This window comes from Natator depressus, chromosome 1 (genome assembly GCF_965152275.1).
Source record: "Natator depressus isolate rNatDep1 chromosome 1, rNatDep2.hap1, whole genome shotgun sequence".
Classification (NCBI taxonomy): Eukaryota; Metazoa; Chordata; order Testudines; family Cheloniidae; genus Natator; species Natator depressus.
Genome location: NC_134234.1, coordinates 2,790,979 through 2,807,136, shown reverse-complemented (window position 1 = coordinate 2,807,136; position 16,158 = coordinate 2,790,979). Strand labels below are relative to the sequence as shown.

The window sequence follows — 16,158 nt, the reverse complement described above, 5'->3', positions numbered from 1 at the left end:
AGGCCTCATTGCCCTGTTAACAGGGTGAGAATATAGACTCTGGCTATGGAGGCCCTGAGGTTACGTATGTCCTTCCCCTACACACACGCCCTGTGCTGGACAGGGTGATGCTAGAATGGAAGCTGCTCCCCGAGGATGGGCCTAGAAACCCAGAGGCAGGGCCTGGATGCTGCTGCGACTCAAAAGCACATGAGTCCAGCATGTGAGACCCAAACCTGTGTTCCCTCTAAGCTATGCAGCTGCGCACATGTCAGTCAAGGGCCGGGCACTTCCTCAGTACAGCTCTGCACATCTGGCAACCTGGGTTTAGATGCCCCTCCCCGCGCTGGTCTGCTGCCACCCTGCTCCTGCCCTCTGCCTTGAAGCCCCTGGCCAGCTGCTCCCGGGACCCTCCTGCTTGCTGTGCAGAGGGAGGGAGGGGGTGCTGATGTCAGGGTGTCCCCTCCCCAACCCATGTACCCCATCTCCACAGAGTGGGGGAGGGAGGGAAGGGCTCAGGAGGGGGATGGAGGTGCTGGCAGCTGCTGTGATCTGAATGAGCCTTCAGACTGGTGAGTGCTGCAGTGCTTAAAGAGACTGTCAAGGTTCCTTCCCCACTCTGAACTCTAGGGTACAGATGTGGGGACCTGCATGAAAACCTCCTAAGCTTACTTTTACCAGCTTAGGTTAAAACTTCCCCAAGGTACAAATTATTTTACCCTTTGCCCTTGGATTTTCACTGCCACCACCAAACTTTATCTGGGTTCCTGAAAAAACAGAGTTTGGACACGTCTTTCCCCCCCAAATCCTCCCAACCCTTGCACCCAACTTCCTGAGGAAGGTTTGGTAAAAATCCTCACCAATTTGCATCGGTGACCACAGACCCAAACCCTTGGATCTGAGAACAATGAAAAAGCATTCAGTTTTCTTACAAGAAGACTTTTAATAGAAGTAAAGGAATCACCTCTGTAAAAATCAGGATGGTAGGTACCTTACAGGGTAATTAGATTCAAAACATAGAGAATCCCTCTAGGCAAAACCTTAAGTTACAAAAAAGACACACAGACAGGAATAGTCATTCTATTCAGCACAGCTATTTTCTCAGCCATTTAAAGAAATCATAATCTAACACATACCTAGCTAGATTACTTACTAAGTTCTAAGACTCCATTCCTGTTCTGTCTCCGGCAAAAGCATCACACAGACAGACACAGACACTTTGTTTTTCTCCCTCCTCCCAGCTTTTGAAAGTATCTTGTCTCCTCATTGGTCATTTTGGTCAGGTGCCAGCGAGGTTACCTTTAGCTTCTTAACCCTTTACAGGTGAGAGGATTTTTCCTCTGGCCAGGAGGGATTTTAAAGGGGTTTTACCTTCCCTTTATTTTTATGACAGAGACAGAGCATGGTCTCTCACTGCAAGCCAGAACACACCAACTCTGTTTCAGTCTCACACACACATAGCCTGTGTGTGTCTCTCTCTTTCTCTCTCTCTCTCTCACACTCACACACACACACACAGAGTCTCAGTCTCACATGCACACACATTCTGCCTCTTTCACAGTCACGTCGCAATGCATACATGTGGTGTTGTTCTTACTTCTTCATATTTCCTGCAATGCATATCTACGCTTTGTAATTTTATTCTTTCCAAGTCCTATTTTAGGTTTTTGACTGGTCTGTGCATTTCAAAATTTTATTTCTGTCTTTTAAATTTAATTCTTTGAATAGTGAGTGAGTTCTAAAATACCTAACCTGTCCTGGCTGGAGTAATTAGCCCAAGGATAACTTTTAAAAAATATATTATATCTAGGCTTTTTGTTTCTACTGGTGGCGCACAGCTGCAAATTACCTCGATATCGGTGTACATAACAAAATTCATTGTGCAGATGGATGGAAATAATAACAGGAAAAATTGATTTTGTAGCCTTTTATTTTATTTAAAGTAAATGTTGTAATGTGGTTTTATACCACCGTGGCTTCGGCTCTGGTGACTCCAGTTTTACGCTTAACAGAGTAAAAGTCACCTCTGCTGCTTGCTTTAAATTTAGAGTCTCTCGGAACACATAAAGACCAAAGGTAGTGACCACACATACATTCATCAGTACAAGGCCTTGTCTACTCTATAAGTTTCATTAAAGTTAAAGTTACAATTAACCAAGCATATATAGAAAGTCTATACAGACCTATGCACCAGTTACAATATAGTTCTATTCCCATCCTTAACAATAGTGTTAGGGTCTGATGGGTCTCTCATAGTTCGATCATCAGTAGAGGGATGGTTCCTGTTGGAGTCTTCCATCAGGAGCTCAGATTTCCCACTCGGGGCATTCCGTTTTTATAATGGGATTCTGCCTATACCTACATTCTGCGCATGTCCATAAAATTGTCCACCCTCTTTTCTCTTATTGGTCTGCGTCCCCTGGAAACTTAAGGGACCACAATTTTCTATAGGATGGGTAAGTTCCCTTTATTCTCATTACCATTGATGCACAACCTGTATCCTGTGATTAAGACATATGCCTGAGACAGGCGTGTTTTTAAGGCATTTTTATGATATAATATTAATCTTCTGGGTAATTTTGTGCAATATTATCACTTAGTTCCTCTTTTCCCATTATCTTAGGGCATCAGGTTAGTTCCTAGTCACTTATGCCATCATGTCTTGTCTCCAATGCCTACAATAGCTAAGCTAAAGTCTTGCAAGCCTCAACCTACAGGTTCTTGCGTTCCAGCTTGTCTTACTCACGTCTAGTACTTGGTTCCTCTAAATACTGATCAGTCTTGCACTTCTATAATCCCACAATTTAATCTTAATTAATATACAGCAAAATATATGATATAATTTATTTATAATTAATAAATTTATTAATTTATAACATCACACAAAAAATGAATAATGAACTAAAATCATTGGCTACAATTTAGACCCCATCATTCTATATGTATAGTTAGGATGATGTTTTCCAGTATGTATACTTTATCCACATCACCTTGGAGCATCCTTTGGGATTGGTCAGAGCCTTCTAGGGTGTCTAGGGGCCACCTCCTGAAACTCCTGACTTCTCCTCCAGCTGGAGTCTGTCTCTCTGCTGCAGCCATAACCCTGCAACCACAGATTCCCTCTCTCCTGCCTCAGTTCCTTCTGGCTCATCCAGTCTCTGTGTTTTAAAGGGCTGGATGAACCCCTCCTCTCTCTGTTCCCCCTTCTGGGGAGGTTTCGTTCCTTCCACGCCTGCCCCTCTGCAGTGAAACTGAAGAAAACTAAATTTAGAATGCAATTATTCCCTTCTTCTGTCCCTATAAGATCTCGCTAGGGCTGATAGTCTTTAATGACCAACCTAGTTATAAACAGGTGCCTCCACCCCAGCCTGTTGTCTCTTAATACAAGGTGTGTGAGTAAAGAGTACAGGAAATCCCAAAGATATAAAAATACACATGGTTCCTGTAACAAATGGTGAGTTAATAGGGTTTCCACCCATCTAGGTTTTATCCAGACACTCTGTTTTTTGGCTTCTGTGTCTGGGTTCCATGCAGGGTTGTCAGGTACCTGGTTTTGAACTAGAAAGTCTGGCCAAGAAGGGGATCGGACTGTGTCTGGTTCCTGCAGGGCAGGAGGAGGTGTTGGGTCATTAACCCATGCCTGCCCCTGCTCAGCTGGGGCCACATCATACCAACAGGCAGGCCCCTTGTCAGGCTTCAGCAGCTCCCAGCCCAGCCCCAGAGTAGAGAGAGCCCTGCTGAGGCAGGGACAGAGGTGGAGAAGATTTAGTGAGGGAAAGAGGGCAGTAGAGAAGCCAGGGACCAGGGCAGATGGGGTAGGAATAGAGTCTTGGGGAATAGGTAGGGCAGGGGGCAGGATTTCAGGGTCCAATCGTTGCCACCTTTCTAACTGTTAAGAGTTAATGAGTTGTACACAGATCGATTCCCCAGTTTGTCACGCTGACACAGCACAGTAAGGCCAAGAAAGGATTTAATATCTCTTTCACTGCCCAGTAAGTGATTCAAGGAATGCGGCCCAGAACCATGTCACCAGCACGGAGCTCGGTCTGAGAACCAGAGCACCAGGGGAAAACGTTAGTCTCCTTATGAGTAATGAACCGGAGCAGCCTGTCCCGCATCTGTTTGGTCCTCACCCCGTAGATGATGGGGTTTAGCATGGGCGGCACCAGTAGGCTCATGTTGCCAATAAGAACATGGAAATGCAGGGGCACATTCTGTCCAAAACGGTATGTGAGGGAGGAGAAGAGACCTGGGATGTAAAAGGTTAAGATGGCACTGAGGTGGGAGATGCAGGTTCCAAAAGTCTTGATCCGGGCGTCCTTTGTGGGGAGGCTGAAGATGGCCCTGAGAATTACGGTATAGGACACAGCAATAAAAATCCCATCCAGACCCATTACACAGAGTAGCACAAAGAGGCCGTAGTAACTACTGACGCGGGTGTCGGCGCAGGCCAGCTTCACCACGAATATGTGTGCGCAGAATGTCTGGGGGATGATGTTGGTTCTGCAATACGGCCACTGTCTTACCAGGAAGGGATAGGGCAGTGCGAGTATGGCACTGCGCAGCACCACAGCCAGGCCCATCTTGGCCACCATAGGGTTTGTGAGGATGGTGGAATGTCTCAGGGGATGGCAGATGGCCACGTAGCGATCAAAAGCCATGGTCACAAAGATCCCAGACTCCATCCCTAAGAAGCAGTGAATGAAGTACAGCTGGGTGAGGCAGGCACTGAAATCAATCTCCCTGAAATTGAACCAGAAGATTGCCAGCATTTTGGGCAGGATGGACGTAGACACGACCAGGTCGGTGATGTCCAGCATGCAGAGGAAATAGTACATGGGCACATGGAGGCTTGGTTCACTCTTTACAATGAACAGGATGGTGAAGTTCCCCAAGATGGCTATGATGTACATGGTGCAGAAGGGGATGGAGATCCAGCCATGGACTGCCTCCAGGCCAGGAATGCCCAGCAGGATGAAGGTGGAGGGGTTGGTGAATTCGGTTGTGTTGGAATCTGACATAGAGTAGGGGTGAAGTTGTCCAACTCTGAGGCAGAATGGTGTGACCTGCATGTACTGTATGTTCTCCCGACTTCCTGTATGTGCCCAGGGTCAAGGGTGTTGGTTGCCGTACAAATGCCTGGATGGAGAGACAATGCACTACTGGAGGCTGTTCTCATGGGGGAAGCAGATTGGTCACTCTTCACACACTGAAAAATTACATTTTCATTATTCATAGAAATTAATTATGAACAACTGACCCTACTAATGCTAATTCCATATTTTATGGCATGTGTCAATAATTGCTGCCTATCTTGGTGTGGTAAAGCTTAATAGGCAATAGCAGGAAACATGAGTTTGAATACTGGTTATTCCTCATTGTTCCTTAATGCAGTGAAACCCAGGCTAGGGAGTTCATGCTGTAGGGAGTTCCCCATTCACCTGGTTGCTCAAAACCTGAGAGTGGGAAAAAAAACAAACTTTTGCCAAGTCATGCACTGGGGAAAACATCCCAGCTATACGCACCCCAGGGAAAAGAACTGGGCATCATTGATAGCAACTCAGTGGAAACACCTGCTATGGTAAATGATGGGGGGTAGCACCCCTTTTATGAACACCCAACCATTCAGTTAGTTTTTACAATCCTTTTTAGTAGCTGTTGTTGTTCTCTACTTGTTTTGAGCAGGGGGTTGGACTACCTGACCTCCTGAGGTCCCTTCCAACCCTGATATTCTATGATTCTATGCCTTGCCTGTAAAGAGTTAAGAAGTCTCACTAAAATGCTTAGGTAAGAGGAAGTGAGTTGGCACTTAGCCAAAAGAGCCAATGGGAAGACTAGAAGACAGGGGAGCAGGGATGCTGCCAAGCTTGGGCCAGGTATGAAATATCATCAGTGTTTACACCTACAAATTATTCATTTGGAACCACTGATAAGTAAGTAGGACAGTAAATGTTTAGTTAGACACAATCAGGTTTATCTCTTTATTTTGGGCTTCTGGAGTCTTCTGTGCTAAACACAGGTGCTTTTGTTTTCTTTAAAAGTGGCAAAGAGTCCTGTGGCACCTTATAGACTAGCATTGCCACTTTTACAGATCCATACTAACTAGGCTACCCTCTGATACTTGTTTTCTTTGTAACCTTCAAACTGGACTCCAAGGAAGACATTCTTGGTGTTAATGCTTTCAGTTGCTCTTTTAATATCTAGCAACAGTCTGATTTTCCAGATGAGTTGTTTTAATAAAATCATCTTTTTAAGAACATGATTTGATTTTTGTGTTTTAAAAGCAAGAGGTCTGTGCACACGCTACTGAAATAGTTAAGTGGAACAAGGGTTCCAAGATCAGCGGGTACAACAGCTGGGTTTTCGTTTGTTTGTTTTCTTTCTCAGCTTCCCCGAAAGAAGGGTGCAAAAGCTGAGAGGCCTCAGGGAAAACTTCCCAAGTGAGTTTCCTGGATTTTCAAGATGCATTTTTTTCACTTGGGTGGTGGTGGCACTAATACCGAGGCCAGGGGGAATCGGTAACCTGGGGGGTTTAATACAGGCCTGGAGTAGCAAGGTATGTTTAAGGTCTTTTGTGGACTCCCACCTTCTGCAAACACCAGCGTTACGAACTGGCCAATCAGCCACGCCCCTCCTTTGGAACCAGAAGTACACAATCAGGCAGCAGCAGCGCCAAAATAATTTTTAAAAAGGAGACTACAGAACAGTTCTGTGTTACACGTAAAGTAAGAAGGTTAAGACACGATGGAATGGCTGGTATGAGATTCGTTAAAAAAAAAAGTTTAGGAATGGACGCTTTTCTGGAAGATCTGCTTGAGGGCTTCTCAACACACAAAATGCCACAGCAGCGCTGCCATAGTGCTTCAGTGTAATAATACCTAGGCCAATGTATAGGAAGGATGTAGGGAAACTGGATCCAGTAGCAAGTGACAAAGATTTTCCAAGGGATGGAATGCAAACCATATGTGAAAGCTGAAGGAAGCAGAGGTGTTTAGTTTGGAAAAGTGGAGATTAAGAAGGGACATGGTAACGGTCTTCAAATACTTCAAAGACTGCCATAAAAAGGGTGGTAGAAAGTTTTTCTCTCTTGCCAGAAAGGGCAGAAGAAGAGGCAATGAGTTCAAACTACAGCATAGCAGATTTAGATGAAATCTCAGGAAAAACTTCCTAACTGTAAGAAGAGGAGGACAATGGAACAGAAGACTCGGAAGGTTGTGAAAGCTCCTTTGCTGGAAGTTGTCATAATGAGGCAGGACAGCCCTCTGACTGGGGAAGGTTTAGACCGAACACATCCTATTTCTTGGCAGTGGGTCAGACTAGCTCACCTTTTGGTCCCTTCTGACCCTGTGGCTCTAAGATTCTACAATGTAAAATCCAAATGTGGACCAGGCCTTAGTGACACATAAGTCAAGAGGCTTAATATAGGGGTAACTGGGTGAAATTTAATGGCCTGTATTATATAGGAGGTCAGACTGAATGATCTCATGGTCCCTTCTCACTGTAAACTCTATGAATCTTTTGATGAAGAAAGCAGACCAGGCATTCATGTTTTCTGTGAAATTCAATTCCCTTGAAAGTCTAAACATGTAACACTGATAAAAGGAAATTGTTTACATAATCCACAATTGGCCTGTGGAACTCCTTGCCACAGACATTATTGGAGTGAAGGGCTTAGCTCAGGGGTAGACAACCTATGGCACTCGTGCCAAAGGCGGCATGTGAGCTAATTTTCAGTGGCACTTACACTGCCCGGGTCCTGGCCACCGGTCCCGGGGGCTCTGCTACTGGCCTGGGGTACTGGCCGCCGGTCTCCTGCTAGCTGGGGTTCCATCCGCTGGCCCCATTCAGCCTGCTGCCAGTCCCGGGTCCTGGCCACTGGTCCCAGGGGCTCCGATGCCAGCCTGGGGTACCGGCCACCAGCCCCACTCAGCCTGCTGCCAGCCCCGGGTCCTGGCCACCGGTCCAGGGGGCTCTGTCGCCAGCCTGGGATCCCAGCTGCCGGCCCGGGGCTCTGCAGCTGCCCCCAACTGTGGCCCACTGGCCCCAGCCTGGGGCAGTGTGGGGTGAAGACAGGGGCAAGAGGGGGCACAGCTCAGCACCCCCACCTTATAAATTGTTCCAGCACCACTGTACTGGGATATTTGTAAGTCCTGATTTGCTGCTTACATCACTATCATGCCACATTGAACAGCGCGCTGTGTTTGACACTGAGATTAGAATGTACATGCAAGAACTGGAATCTGAATTTTTTGACAGATTTCAAGATTTCAAGATCTCCAGCGATTTGGCCCAACGATTTCTTTTCTAATTAAACCTGAAAAGTTCAACAAAAGCAACTTGGATTTGTCTGTATTTCAGTGGATGGGTGTTGAAGATTTCGAAATGCAGCTCATTCAGTTAAAAAGCTCAGAATTGTGGGCATCAAAGTTTGGAGATCTGAGGAGTGCACTTGAAGCTACCGAGAGAGATCATAGGGCCTCTATTCTGACCTGCTGGATGTCCCTGTCAGTGAAATTTAACTGTTTGAAGAAAATTGCGTTTGCATGCTTTCAGCATTTGGATCCACATACCTATGTGAGCAGGTATTCTCACACATGAAATCTGTCCTCTGTCCCTCTCAGAGCCGGTTAACAACTGATCACTCAGAAACCTGTGTGCAGCTTAAAGTATCCATATACGTGCCAGACATTGGAAAACTCAGCAAGGAAAACAAGGGCAAGGATCACCCTAAACTGATAAGATGTGCATTTTAATTTAATTTTAAATGAAGCTTCTTAAACATTTTAAAAGCCTTATTTACTTTACATACAACAATAGTTTAGTTATATAATATAGACTTATAGAGAGAGACCTTCTAAAAACGTTAACATGCATTACTGGCACGCAAAACCTTAAATTAGAGTGAATAAATGAACACTCAGCACACCACTTCTGAAAGGTTGCTGACCCCTGGCTTAGCTGAATGGGATTCACAAATAGATTGGCCATTGTACGTGGCCTGGTGGCACCACCTTTACTTAAAGCTGTCTGAGACCTTCAATAAAAAGACCTCATTTTCAGTTGGATGTAAATTTTCCAAACTTTAAGTGTTCGGAGTGAAATTTCCTACACTGGGTGTCTGCTTCTGTCTGAATTGTTTTTTGAAAGTTTCAGACATAACAGTTCAGCTGATTTCTCAACTGAAGTTAGGAGACAATATGTCTTGCCCATGTTATTCCAGTGAGGAGCACTTCCACCTCCATGCTTTCCAGCAGATAAAAGTCAGGTAACAGTCACCCCCACACATACCCCCACTTAACAGCCAGAGCCATGAAATGCAAAAGCAGGAGGTGACAGTCTCTGTGCATTAACACACAGCTGGCTTTTGAGGTCTTTACTCACTTCTTATTCCAAGGGGAGTTTTGCCTCAGTGGGGCCTGAGCAAACTATGGACCAGGGCCCCAGAATGTGGCCTTTGTATTATACATCTACTAACACCTTTCTCCTGGAGGATCCCCTGTGCCACTGAAATGCAGCCACCTTGGGCTGGAAGCCATCAGCTGGGGCGGACAGGTGTGCACAGAAAATACTGGTGCAAACTCATCCCCTGTGGCAAGGGCCCTGGGATGTTTAATGGCTGTGCAGGGCAGAAAGGAGCTCAGACTTACCGTCTATCCCATCATGCCCACATTGCACTAAGTTTGTCTAGCAGGTGAGCTCCCCAGCAGGAGATGGTACCTGAGGATCCTGAGACGGAAGTGGTTTCCCTGGGAATCCCCCTCAGGTAGCCGTGCCCCACACCTCTCTCACCCCAGCATCTGCAGCAGCATCCCACGCTGAGAGCCGACACAGGGGTGTGCACCGTTTATAATAGAGCTCTGTGCAGTCTCAGTGGGGTTTCCTCAAAATCTAGGGGAGAAGCAGCATCTGGACACAAACAGGTCTGAGACCAGCCTGTCTCTGCTTCTGTGCTATTTATCCAGCTTTAGCAGTAAACAGTAATTAAGGGACCTTCCCAAAGGGAGATGAGAACTCTTGGGCTCTCCCCTGAGTCAGACAGGAATTGGCTGCTCTGTGTATTTGTGTATATGTAAAAAAATATAGTTGATTAGGAAGAAAAACTAGGGATTAGTCCTCTGTCTCCATAGGGTCTGGTACCCTGTAAATGCCCAGGATGGAGGGCTAGAGAGTAGACAGACAGGTCTGGAGACAGATGCCTGAGGGGGGACACAAACACTTTCTGCAGGCACAGGGAGCTATTGCTAAGAGATCAGAGATCAGTAATTCTCCACAGTAAGTATCATTGAAGGATCTCAGAAAGACTCAGGAATGTCAGTATGAACATATCCCCATTATACAGATAGGTAAACTGAGGCAGAGAGAGAGCTGTGACCTGGCCAAGGTCACACAGAGGTTGAATGGCAGGATGACAGACAGAACCCAGCAGTCGTGACTCCCCTGCCCTAACCACGGTCTCTCTCTCACGCCAAGAGTGAAATGGACTCCCGCTCTGGCATGGACTGTTTGGTGGGTGGGATGCAGAGGAAAGGCTGGAAGAAGGAGCCTGAGCCTTCGTCATCCTCTCAAGGTGAATGTGAGGTTTTCAGAACTAGCTGTGGCCTGTGGGCTCCCCACTCCTGTGAGATGTGAACTCCCGGACTCCACTTCCGCTCCCACTCAGAAACCTGCCAACGCATCACAGTCCCTGGGGTCGCTCTCGGGGAAGAGACTTAGTGAAAGCAACAGCAACAGAATGTCCCTGTGGGTGGCGTGTCCCTCCCCCACAAAGCTGCCCTGGAACAAAGGGGGCCCCGTAGACAGGATAAAGACTGGATTAGTGTTTGCACTGGATTTGTTCTCTCCCTCTTGGTTCATTTCCTCCTAGTGTCGCCCAGGTGGAATTGAAATCTAATGTTCCAGGCTGAGTCAGACTTTCCAGGACAGCCTCGGTGGAGGGCGCTTGTATTCCCACAGCTGAGCTCTCGGCCTGCTCCTCTGGCTCATTGGGGGTATTTCTCTGGTGTGGAGCACCTGGATTTTAAAGCACCGTTATGAGACTGAACAAATTCTCCTGTCTGAGCTGAACGGGGGGCATTTCCTCCTGTATTCGAATTACTCACACTCTGCAGCTGGCCAGCACGGTTTGATCTTCCTCTGTCGCTAACGGCAATGAAGGGTGGTGGGAACTAGGCCCTTACTTGTGTGGATTATTGCATTTATTGTTTATGATCATTATTTGTATTGTGGAAGCCTCATGTGTATCATTTTTGTATTTGAAGTGATGAATATTGGCTATGTATTTGTATCTTAAGGTGTTTGATTCTGAGTAACATCAGTGAAGCATTTGGTCAGCTTCTTGAGAAAGGACTATGCTGAGTAAGTGCCCAGTCAAGAAGCACTTAATTGACAATGGGCCTTGGGCGACTCCAATCCGCATCTGAGGAGAGTTCCTGGGAATGTTCAATGTGAGCAATGGCTGCTCTGCCTGCAAACTGAGTTAGGCAAGGAAATGTGAGTTGCCCTTGTGACTCCAAACTCCATCTTGCTGCTGTGATTTTCCCCAGTAGGAACACAGGGATGTCCTTGCACATGGCAGAGGATATAAAAGGCCCTGGAAACCCCTCCATCTGGTCTTCAAGCCTGCTTCTAACCTCTGGAGGGACTTTCTACAAACTGAAGCTCTGAACAAAGGACTGAACAACCCATCCAAGCTGGGACGTTTGTACTCCAGAGACTTGATTGGTTTAAATCAGCAGTAATCCCATCAAGTCTGAAACAAGTCTGAAGTGAGATGTAATTATTTGCATTTGATTCCATTTAACCTATTTTAACTCTCATCTATATTTCTTTCTTTTTATGAATAGACCTTTAAATATTAGATTCTAAAGGATTGGCAACAGCGTGATTTGTGGATGAAATCTGAGTTATATATTGACCTGGAGCAGAGGCTTGGTCCTTTGGGATTGGGAGAACCTTTTTTTCTTTTACTGGGGTATTGGTTTTCATAACCAGTCATCCCCATAAGGAGCGGTGCTGGTGGTGATACTGGGAAAGTGGTGTGTCTGAGGGAATTGCGTGTTTGACTTCTGGTTACCCTGTGGGGTGAAACCGAAGTCCCCTCTATCTGGCTGGTTTGGTGCCTTGGTAGTGAAGGATCCCCAGCCTTGGGATGTGACTGCCCTGCTCTAAGCAATTTGTCCTGAATCGATACTCTCAGTAGTGTCCCAATAGAGGCCACGTTGTCACACCCTGTCCCAAAGAGCTTACTGAAGACACAGCTACTGGAAAGGGGGCAGGTGGGAAGATGGGGGAGTAACAGCACTAAGAATGGATGGTTACGTAGACTGCTGGGTGGGTGTGAGACAGCAGAAATTCACAGCCCTGCCCTGGCTGTTAGAAGTGTGTTCTGGGCCTTTAAAAGCAGAGCACATGTTTGGGATGTCAGGGTTCCCTCCACAATCTGAACTCTGGGGTACAGATGTGGGGACCCGCCTAAAAGACCCCCTAAGCTTATATTCCACCATCTTAGGTTAAAAACTTCCCCAAGGCACAAATCCCTTCCCTTGTCCTTGGACGGTATTGCTTCCACCACCAAGTGATTTAGACAAACATTCAGGAAAAGGACCACTTGGAGTTCCTATTTCCTCAAAATCTCCCCCCAAGTCACTTCACCCCCTTTCCTGGGGAGGCTTGAGAATAACATACCAACCAATTGCCTTTAATAAAAGTACAGACCAGACCCTTTTTCAGTAGGTGCTGGGTTACCTGCTTGGTCTCTCTCTTTGTCCCAAGAGGGAACAAAACCAAGAGCACAAAACAAAACCTCTTCCCTCTCCCCAGATTTCAAAGTACCTTATTTCCCCATTTGTCCTTCTGTTAATTGAACTGATTAACCACTTACAGGTAAAGGAGGGATTTTATGCTACTCTTAGCTGTATGTTCATGACAGGGGGCGAGCGAGAACCGGCCACTGAGTGGCGGCTGCACCAGATACACAGCTGGGAGCGCGTGGCTCTCCGTTAGCTTTTGTTACATTGCTTTAGTTCTAATCACACCTCCCTTCTTCGAGTGCAGACTGAGCCTCCGTCATATAAATTCCCAAGAGAACCCCTGGTACCAGGGAGGAGACCAGAGAAGAGGCCAAAGATAGCAGGGCTGTGGTGAAGGAAGGAAGGAGCCATCCTGGAGATGGAACAAGTGAAAGCCCCCAAGGAGTCAAAAGTCTTCAAGCTTTGCCTATTCTAGAACTTTTGCCTGTAAAAGTTGGTCAGGGGTGTGAAAAAACCACTCCCTTGACCAACAAAAGTTCCACGGACAAAAGCGCCAGCGTGGACAGTGTCATGTCAGCGGGAGACAGAGCTCCTGCTGCTCATTGGGGGTGGTTTAATTATCCCAGCGGGAAAACAATTGCTCGGATGTGGGCTGAAACTGCATCCTAAAAAGGCTGTACCGTGGCGGCCAACCCTTCAAAATTCTTTGCTCTGCCCACCAGCATTGCCTGTCTTGCTTGTTGTCAGCTTCAGGCACCTGTTCCATCCTGGTGAAAGTGGTGTGGTCGTGCAGAAAAGAGAGCCAGAGCTCGGTGTCACCTGCATACGGCTGGCGTTTGAGTCCATGTTGTGTGACCAGTTCCCATCATGGCTGCATGGAGATTTGGAAAGGCCCCAGAGAGGGAACTGCTCCTTCTGGGACTCCACCAGGGATGGGTCTAATGCTGGAGGTGCAGTTTCCCATCGCTACTAATTGGTTGTGTCCCTCCAAGGATTCAGACCATTTTAGTGCATCCCTCTAGACTCCTGCTGCCTCCTAGGTGAGACAGCAGTATCTCATTGTCAACAGTGTCAAATAATGTAAAGAAGTCCAGGAGAATGAACATGGATGTCTGACCTCCATCCATTGACAGGAAGAGATTGTCCATCGGTGCCTCTAAACAGGCGAAGTGGATAGCAGTTGCTAGAAAGGAGAAATTATAAAATATTGAAAATGGATAAGAGAAGCAAAAGACACCAGAGACAAATCCATGGCTGGCAGGGCTTAGGAAATAAGGAGAATATATTTAAGTATATTAGAAACAAAGGAAATCCACCGAGTGGCATAGATTTTTACTAGATGGGGATGGTAACACTGTTAATAACGATGCAGAAAGGGCAAAAATGTTCAATCAACCTTTCTGTGCTGTATTTGGAAAGAAGCAGGATGATGCACTCAGATCACATGAACTTCTTTTCAGTCCACTGGTAAGTATGGAGGATGGTAAATAGCACCTACTAGGGATCAATATTTTTAAATCAGCATTCCCTGATATAACACATCCAAGGAGTCCTAAAAGTGTTGTCTGAGGAGATTTCTGCACTGGTGAAATTCATTTCTAATAAATATTGGAACACCAGGGATATCCCAGAAGACTGACAGACTTCTAATGTTATAACAGTATTCAAAAAGGGATGACTTAGATATTAAAAGCTGGTTAGCTTGACATCACTGGGCTAGGGGACGTTATGGGGGTGCACAAACACAGATGCACATGCGCGCACACACACACACACGGACCCATGTGTACACACACACAGCCACGTGCACACACAGACATGGATCCACATTCAAGAACGCCTGTGCACACATAGAATCATAGAATATCAGGGTTGGAAGGGACCTCAGGAGGTCATCTAGTCCAACCCCCTGCTCAAAGCACGACCAATCCCCAATTAAATCATCCCAGCCAGGGCTTTGTCAAGCCTGATATTAAAAACTTCTAAGGAAGGAGATTCCACCACCTCCCTAGGTAACGCATTCCAGTGTTTCACCACCCTCCTAGTGAAAATTTTTTTCCTAATATCCAACCTAAACCTCCCCCACTGCAACTTGAGACCATTACTCCTTGTCCTGTCCTCTTCTACCACTGAGAAGAGTCTAGAACCATCCTTTCTGGAACCACCTCTCAGGTAGTTGAAAGCAACTATCAAATCCCCCCTCATTCTTCTCTTCTGCAGACTAAACAATCCCAGTTCCCTCAGCCTCTCCTCAGAAGTCATGTGTTCCAGACCCCTAATCATTTTTGTTTTCCTTCGCTGGACACTCTCCAATTTATCCACATCCTTCTTGTAGTGTGGGGCCCCAAACTGGACACAGTACTCCAGATGAGGCCTCACCAATGTCGAATAGAGGGGGACGATCACGTCCCTCGATCTGCTCGCTATGCCCCTACTTATACATCCCAAAATGCCATTGGCCTTCTTGGCAACAAGGGCACACTGCTGACTCATATCCAGCTTCTCGTCCACTGTCACCCCTAGGTCCTTTTCCACAGAACTGCTGCCTAGCCATTCGGTCCCTAGTCTGTAGCGGTGCATTGGATTCTTCCATCCTAAGTGAAGGACCCTGCACTTATCCTTATTGAACCGCATCAGATTTCTTTTGGCCCAATCCTCCAATTTGTCTAGGTCCCTCTGTATCCTATCCCTACCCTCCAGCATATCTACCACTCCTCTTAATTTAGTATCATCCGCAAATTTGCTGAGAGTGCAATCCACACCATCCTCCAGATCATTTATGAAGATATTGAACAAAACCGGCCCCAGGACCGACCCCTGGGGCACTCCACTTGACACCGGCTGCCAACTAGACATTGATCACTACCCGTTGAGCCCGACAATCTAGCCAACTTTCTACCCACCTTACAGTGCATTCATCCAGCCCATACTTCCTTAACTTGCTGACAAGAATACTGTGGGAGACCGTGTCAAAAGCTTTGCTAAAGTCAAGAAACAATACATCCACTGCTCTCCCTTCATCCACAGAACCAGTAATCTCATCATAGAAGGCGATTAGATTAGTCAGGCATGACCTTCCCTTGGTGAATCCATGTATGTGGACACATGTGGACACGTGCACAGACACAGATGGACCCACATAAGCACACACACATGCCCACACACAGACAGGTTCACACTCAAATGCGGCTGCATGTGCACATTCACAGATGCACACGCACACACACATGCACACGGGTCCATGTGCGCAAACATACACACGGATGCACATGCGCACACACATTCCCAGCCCTTCAAGGCCCCATCCAGGAGGCGGGGTCTGAGAACCCCTCATCGACCAGGCCTCCTGGAGAGATGCGGGGGAGACAGCTCGCTGGAGCATCCTACCAGAATTGAGGCCTGAGAGAAGACTCTGAGCAGCTCGTTAGCT

At 46.7% G+C, this 16,158-nt stretch overlaps 1 protein-coding gene across 1 annotated transcript; it reads right to left on the bottom strand.

Annotated features, from left to right (window-relative positions):
- Nucleotides 1–3,980: 3,980 nt before the first annotated feature.
- LOC141998308 (olfactory receptor 52E4-like) lies at nucleotides 3,981–5,129 on the bottom strand. The gene has a single exon (XM_074971083.1). It carries the CDS (start codon nucleotides 5,049–5,051, stop codon nucleotides 3,981–3,983), a length of 1,071 nt encoding a protein of 356 aa, XP_074827184.1. The 5' UTR covers nucleotides 5,052–5,129.
- Nucleotides 5,130–16,158: the final 11,029 nt, after the last annotated feature.

Excerpts from the sequence above, each read along its gene's own strand:
- LOC141998308 (XM_074971083.1), bottom strand. The coding sequence starts at position 5,051 with ATGCAGGTCACACCATTCTGCCTCAGAGTTGGACAACTTCACCCCTAC.